Consider the following 6,999-nt stretch of genomic DNA (forward strand, 5'->3'; position numbering starts at 1 on the left):
TTTTATTTTAATTTAGATACTAGACTCTATTTCTAATAGCCTTATTCTTATATATATACTTTAAGATATAGTATTTATAAGCTATTAGTAAAAATAGACTAAATACTTTTTTAGACCTTACTTAAAGTTAGTTAAAATACTTTTTTAGAATACTTTTTTAGAATACTTTTTTAGACTAAACTTTTTAAATACTTTTTTAGACTAGGACCTTCTAAAAGAGCATTAGATTCTAGAATTATAACGAAGCTGCTCGGCCTCGAAATCACTGAAGCCTTGCAGTCCGATCGGTAGACACTTCCTTAACGGCCTCGTTAATCTTCGCCTCTGCGTCCTGAGGTTTCACACAAAACAAGGAAGGACACGTGAAGCAAAACGTGAGAGCAGGGGTGTAACAATTGATAACCGGTCTTAATGAGAAGTTTAATCTAGCAATAATGGATGAATTTCGCAATTCGAAAAGAATGGAGAATTGGAGAACCCTAAATTTATGTCGATTCTGTATGAAATAAGATTGCGTCATGCAAATCTATCTAGAACAGCGACCCCGTCTTGTTTCCAATTCTATACTGACTTTGAGGGATAAGTGCCTATAGTGAGTGGACAACTTCGCTACGCATTATAGAGCTCCACACAAGGTTTCTCGCCTCCGTTAGAGCTGATTGCTATTGTAACTATATGCTTCGGTATTACCTAACAAGAAGGGAAAATTCTGCCGGGGGAAGGGCGTCACATTTCATCTGTTAACTCACAAGAACTCGCCCTCCGATATTCCGGCTTCACTCTCCACCGGATTTTCAGCTAACATCCTTGCAGAGGGCGAGTGGTCCCTAGATAAGATTGACAGCGAAGGCCATGAAAGCGACCAGAGGAATTGTCATGACAGCGCTTCCCAATTGAGCCGTACGCATAGCTCCACTTGTATTTTCCTCCTTCTGACTAGTGCATGCCTTGTTCGGCGCATCAGCTGCACTGCTGACGTTGGCTGGATTACAGGTCACAGCTTTAGCAGTGGCTTCATCTGTTTTTACAGGGTTGATGGTGCCAGAGATGTCATCAGAGCCCTCGCCGGCTTTGATTGGCGCACAAGCTTCGATGAAGGTTCCATCTGTCAATGCTGCACTGCCACCGGGGCAGCCACTAAGTGTGCCTGATACACAGCGGAAGTTTGGCGTAAAGACCACGTATCCGGCAGTGCCATTCTGGATCCGTTGGGTTGAAACTGATGAGATGTTGTTGCTCATAGATTCTGTGAAGTCGACTGAAGGATCTGACGAGCTAATCAAAGCGAAAAGGTCGGAGACGGTGCCATCATCAAGTCCAGTGACGTTCACAAAGCGGTTTACGGTGACAAAGCCACCAACCGGAACGTCACAGGGGGTGCTGCCGCTGCAAACCACTCCAGTGCTGATTATGAACGGCGAAGGGCCTGGCAGAGTGAACGGTTGTCTCTGCGTGCTGAAGTCTGAACAGGTTGCACGGCTCAGGATTGAGTCGGATGCTAGCGCGGTGATGGGCATAAGCAAGCAGGTACTAAGCAACGAAAATGTAAGTGTCATGCTGAGTGTGTTGGAATTGGAAATGTGAAGTGAAAAGTGAGAGGGGAGATCCAGAGAGCCAGGTAGATGAAGGATTTGTCGAGCCTGTTGTCATTGAGCACTGGCACTCATTGTACGCTTGAACGGTTTATCGTAATTGGACTTTTGCAGATCCCTAGAAACTACGGGCGTAAGTCCATTAGTGCGCATCCTCCAAGAAACATGCTTTGAATTGCTATCCGCACTCGAAACGAACAAGTGCTTGGCGTCTCTTGGTGCTAAGCCCGTACTCGCCTCGACCTCTACAATCTATCGCAGATCTCTGGCTCCTTCCGGTACATGGTAGGTGGCTTTCTGGCGCGTCGTGCATTATTTACTACTAGCCTGGGCCATCACGCGGGCGCCTTTGAGCTTTTGTCATGAATCGCGAGGGACACCTTAGTCATGACTCATGATTGATCATCAGCTCCGTCGATCATCATGCTCCCGGTATACGTACCTCTCGGTCCACTTTCTACGGTAGGACTAGAGATTTTCATACATCGTAGACTTCTGGAGTCGCAGGGTTGCGACGGTTCCATTGAGTTGCTTCACGAAGGAACATCGTAGTCCTCGCACCGTAGGTATTCGATCGAGGTCTCGGTCGCCATGTGAGTAAGTGATTCTTAATGCTGCGGAAGATCTCGTACTCGCGACGTCATATGACTCTAATCTACCAGGTGCATCAGGCTTGCCAAGCTTGCAACTTGGGCGAGCTAGTAGGAGCACAAGTCTATCGTTGAGACTCCGACATGGTCCGTATCCACTTACGAGGCTCCTGCTCTGCAAGCCAAGAGACTGCGCGCCCGTAGTGGCCCCACCATCTCGGATTTCGGCCGCAATCTTATCTTGACCTGGCACCTCACAGCGAGCAACCCAGAGCACATTGTCACCGGCGACATCCTGCCGAAGCGAACTCTATTCGAACAACACGCCCTAAACTCATCATTGCATGCCATCATACCATCAGAGGCACTAAGTTTCGGCCGTAGCGTTATCACAACAGAAACAGTCAAGTACGTTTTCAGTGAGATTGGTTCAATCAGGAGAAAGTATGGTTCATATGGCTTCGAATTCCCCACGCCTCTTAACTATCATCTGAATCTCACTTTCGATCCACCGATCCTCACCATGCCCCCTTGATATTTCCTTCCAACGTGACTAGATGAACGTCAGGGTGGTCCGCCATCATATGATCAAGCGCTTACCTAGCGAGGAGTAATAGAGAAAGCTGTGACGAACTGGCCCTCGGGAGTCGAGATACACTGATTGTCTTGAATGTTGCTAACCAAGCTGACCGTACAGTCTAGGTCGGTGAAGACGTTGACAGCCCATTTACTGGTAGAATCATCGAAGTTGATGCTACGGTATCCATAGCCCTGGATCGAGGTGCAGTCCTGAGCCTCTTGTCCGTTGAACGTGTAGCGGGGGTTGTCATCAGAGATTGCGCATCCGCTTTTGAAGATTTCGGCGACCCAATATCCGTCGGGAGCTGTTGTGGTTTGTGGTACTGGCTTGCACAAAACAGCCTGAGCAGTCAAGATAGCAAAGACCCCGGCAAGATACATCTTTTGACTTGTTGAGCGTGTTAGGTGGTGTGAAAACGGGTAGTGATAGAGAAAAAGGCTGGTGATAGTTGTTTCTGGACGACGGTGATGTGAGGTCTCGGGAACGGACTTGAGGCCTTATATGTGTTAGATGCAGCAGAAAAGACCTGTGGCTCTTCGTGCTTGCTTCTTCTATATGTTGACGTGGTGTCATGCGGAACTGTTATCAATCAGTTCTTGTAAGTTCGATAGTGTTGACCAGGTGTTGCGTCGATGGTCACCTGCGACCCACACAGTGATATGATGGTCATATGGAGCAACAATCCTTCGACCTCGACAAGTAATTTTGGCAGGAGATCACGACTCCGCATCAACAGTTGGTGGCTGTCAATTGACGAAGGCTACATGTGATAGCGCGGTGGGCCTCGAGCCAATTTTTCCTCAACTAGTTGGCGCTCCACTGTAACTGCGAGCAAGCGAATCTTCGCTCCATGCAGGTATCGGCCAACGAGATCAGACCACGGATGTCACATCATTTGCCCTTCATAGCTTGCGGCCCACTAAAAGCACTAGACTCTACCAAAGTAATGGAAGGCCTTACACACTTGTCGAGCACCATACCTCGATCTTGTTGACCTAGAGCCAGCCTTGGAGGATTCTGGGAGGCATTTTTGCCTCCAGACAACACGCTAACCACGAGCCAAGAGTCACGAGTCCCATTGAACACCCACACGTTAATGCATGGTTGCAATAACAGTACGTACAAGGACAGCCTTTCCAGTAGGAGGTTGGGCCGTGCGGTTGCTTGACATAAAAGGAGTCCATCCTGCGCCTGAGCATGTATCAAACAATCATCTCTTCTACACTTTGCACAGCTCAACTATTCCACCTGTCTACATTCTCCATCATGTTTTCCAAGTATCAGCAGATTGTTCCTCTCATGGCGCTGTTTAGTGCTGTCCAAGCCCAATATCCGCCCTTCTCCCTCTGCACTGCCGCAGGATGCGATGACTGTCCCCAAACTGTGACCAGCGGGGGCACTGGCTATCCACAATGCGTAGTATATGATTCGGAGACTGTCTTCGCTTCCGGGGATTTTGCTGCTGCTGCCTCTGGGTTAGTCCTTAACAAATATCACAAGGCGCAGATATGTCTAACTTCTTACGACTAGTGGTTATACAGTCTTCTTTGACATCGCTCAGCCAAATGAGCACTGCGCCACTATCGTCAAGTCTCCTGCCGATACTAGCGTCCAAGGCTGCGGTACTACTATTGGAACTTTCCAAAATGCCGCTTGTGTGAGCCTTAATCTAAAGGAGACCTTTATGGTACAGTTCTGCTGTGGGTCAGGCGATTGTTCTGCGGCCGGCGTCTCAGTTCCCGGTGGTCTGAAGCGTGACCTTGTCTATCGCATTCCGTCTGCTGAGGCTGGCGGCCTGTCCGCGGCTATGCTGATGTTCCAGAATGGTACTGTCATTCCTCCTGCTAAGGCAGGACCCCTGCCCCTTGATACAGGGCTTCTAAAGCGAGCTGATTGTTCGTACACCGCCGACGGAGAGCCTTACACAAGACCTGCCGACAACACTCAGGTTGTGTCTGTCAAATCTGCAACTGGTCCCGCCAACCTTGAAGTTTCCAAATCACGTACCCAGGAGTGGAGCACTTCTATCTCGGCCGGCGTGGACATCTTTGAGATCGTTAGTGCTAGCGTTGGCTTCGAGTTCTCCAAGAGTGTTACAGACAGCGATTCATTCACTTTCCCTGTTCCCTCTGGACAAACAGGCCGCGTCGGTTTCACTGCAAATCTTCGTTGCACCAAAGGTCAGCGGGACTGTATTTTCGATGACTTAACGGACACTGACACAACCATTCAGGAACTATCTCTTGCTCCGACGGCTCTAGTTATTATGGTGAGACATGTTCGCCTATCAAGACCAGCGGCGAGATTGATGGTACTTATGCTATCATTGTGTCGGCTTAGTGACTTAAAAGCGAGGGAGTCTGGGCCGGGTGATCTGACAAGACAGAAAACGGAAAGGTCAGGTATAGATTTCTCGCAACTTCGGAGGAAGGAGGCATCGAAGTTCAAACACGAACTGCAGGACGTTGGCATTCTGCTGTAGCTTCAAAGTTTACAAATATCTCGATGGCTGCTGAGACTATAGCATTCGCGCAGCACGAATATAAGATCTGTACAATCATTCCTGCTTCCGAGTTCAGCCGTGACTGTTGGGCCCAACACATCTGATGCTGTCTATTACTCGTTACTTGACTCTTACATGTTACCTCAGGGATACTAATGGTCTAATGAGCGATTGCAGTGACGAGCATCTCAGAGTGGCATTCTGATCGAATCCTAAAGCGAAGCATGAGGGTTTGACCTTGCGATTATTATGACGTACGGACTTCTCTGCGAGACCTACTGGTTGACATGCATAGATATTCTATGTCCATCTCACTATTGGAGACATTCAATATCTATCATGAGATCCCAACTGGGGTCCCATGGTTGCTTGAGTCAGTCATATCTCAACTGCATAGCAGTTGTGTTATTGAATGTGAGCATTACCTGACACTTACCACGTTTTCTGATGAGGGAGTTAGTCTCTTCATCCTCCCAGTTGTTCATCACACGGGCATGGTGATTGATAGTGAGCTTACCGCACTTGCAAGTCATGGTGCCAATCTCTCCGGCCAGTCAAACAGATACCAGTGACCGGTAGCGCGCATTTTCAGGTGAGGCATATGAGAGCGTGATGGATAGGATCTATGCGCAATCCAAGGGATTCTAAACAGCTCGCGTCAAACATAGCGATTTCGGTCTGGCGAGGACTTTCACGTGATCTGGAAAGCATACAAATCGAACTATCAAGGACAGCGGTTCCTGGGAACTGATGCTTACTTTGACTTTCTGGATGGCGTTTCTGCTGCTAATGAAGACCAATTAGACGATTGGAGTTACAAGAACTACAACTTCAGATGAGAGACTCATCCTCATAGACACTAGGGGACATCCGCTGGATCCAAGATTGTTGAGGTCGTCGGGGTATTCGATACTGTTGGCGCACTAGGATTTCCGGAGATGCTAGGGGTGAAACTTGGATGGGGTCCTAACAAGCACGGCTTCCATAACGTCAGACTCATTCTAAGTAAGTCCCAAATTACTTATCTCTTGTGTTTGATCGTATTCACTTACGTAAAATCTAGATATCAAGCATGCATTCCAAGCTTTAGCCCTCGACGAGCACCGCGAGGCATTCTCGCTAACACTTTGGCATTTGCCTAAGGAGATGGATGAACAACAACAGCGATCATATAGAGCGCAACTCTCTAAGCAAAAGGAGCTTGTTGAGAAAGCCAACGCGGCATAGGCACCTAGAGCACATGACAAAAACATCCCTATCGCAGAAAGGCAGAAACTCAAATCTGAGTACAACTAAGCAAGACGAGAATTGATCCGCTTAGAAGGCTTGGTAGAGGCCAGTGAAAGACCGTCTGAACTCCTGCAAGTCTGGTTCCTAGGAATATTTATCAATATCGGAGGCGGTTTGAGTTGTCAAAGGATCTGTAGAGGACAATTGAAGGCTTGGTGATTCCCTCGTCGCGAAAAAATTCTGCATTTGATGCAGAGCCGAACAGGTAATAGTCGCGGTGTTTTTCTGCGGTGGTAAAGAAAGCCTATCGGGATAGCTCGTCGTCGTCATCGAATATCCCAATGACAGTGACATTGTCCTTGGTACTGAAACGTGCGATATCGCCCGTCGTATCCAGTTTGGTAACTACCGGCTGACTACGTCTTTTCACGAAGGCTGTCATGGCTCCAACTTCACGGGGTCCATTGTAGGCCGTTTGGCCCTTGGTATCAAATGCAAGATCGT

General features: G+C 48.0%; 4 protein-coding genes across 4 annotated transcripts; 1 reads left to right on the forward strand and 3 right to left on the reverse strand.

Moving 5' to 3' along the window:
• Window positions 1-827: 827 nt before the first annotated feature.
• On the reverse strand, window positions 828-1,556 carry AUEXF2481DRAFT_4846 (uncharacterized protein; the record flags this gene model as incomplete). The annotated part of the gene is made up of 1 exon (XM_013488251.1): window positions 828-1,556. The coding sequence occupies one exon, from the start codon at window positions 1,554-1,556 to the stop codon at window positions 828-830; it is 729 nt and encodes a 242-aa protein (XP_013343705.1).
• Window positions 1,557-2,782: 1,226 nt separating this feature from the next.
• On the reverse strand, window positions 2,783-3,460 carry AUEXF2481DRAFT_39752 (uncharacterized protein; the record flags this gene model as incomplete). The annotated part of the gene is made up of 1 exon (XM_013488368.1): window positions 2,783-3,460. Exon 1 carries the CDS (start codon window positions 3,140-3,142, stop codon window positions 2,783-2,785), a length of 360 nt encoding a protein of 119 aa, XP_013343822.1. The 5' UTR covers window positions 3,143-3,460.
• Window positions 3,461-4,028: 568 nt separating this feature from the next.
• On the forward strand, window positions 4,029-5,102 carry AUEXF2481DRAFT_29316 (uncharacterized protein; the record flags this gene model as incomplete). The annotated part of the gene is made up of 3 exons (XM_013488320.1): window positions 4,029-4,237; window positions 4,293-4,942; window positions 4,996-5,102. 3 exons carry the CDS (start codon window positions 4,029-4,031, stop codon window positions 5,100-5,102), a joined length of 966 nt encoding a protein of 321 aa, XP_013343774.1.
• Window positions 5,103-6,001: 899 nt separating this feature from the next.
• AUEXF2481DRAFT_210144 (uncharacterized protein) lies at window positions 6,002-6,754 on the reverse strand. The gene is made up of 3 exons (XM_013488499.1): window positions 6,698-6,754; window positions 6,318-6,639; window positions 6,002-6,244 (listed from the first exon to the last, which is right to left on the reverse strand). Exons 2-3 carry the CDS (start codon window positions 6,516-6,518, stop codon window positions 6,125-6,127), a joined length of 321 nt encoding a protein of 106 aa, XP_013343953.1. The 5' UTR covers window positions 6,519-6,639; window positions 6,698-6,754; the 3' UTR covers window positions 6,002-6,124.
• Window positions 6,755-6,999: the final 245 nt, after the last annotated feature.

Source organism: Aureobasidium subglaciale, assembly GCF_000721755.1.
Source record: "Aureobasidium subglaciale EXF-2481 unplaced genomic scaffold scaffold_10, whole genome shotgun sequence".
Lineage (NCBI taxonomy): Eukaryota > Fungi > Ascomycota > Dothideomycetes > Dothideales > Saccotheciaceae > Aureobasidium > Aureobasidium subglaciale.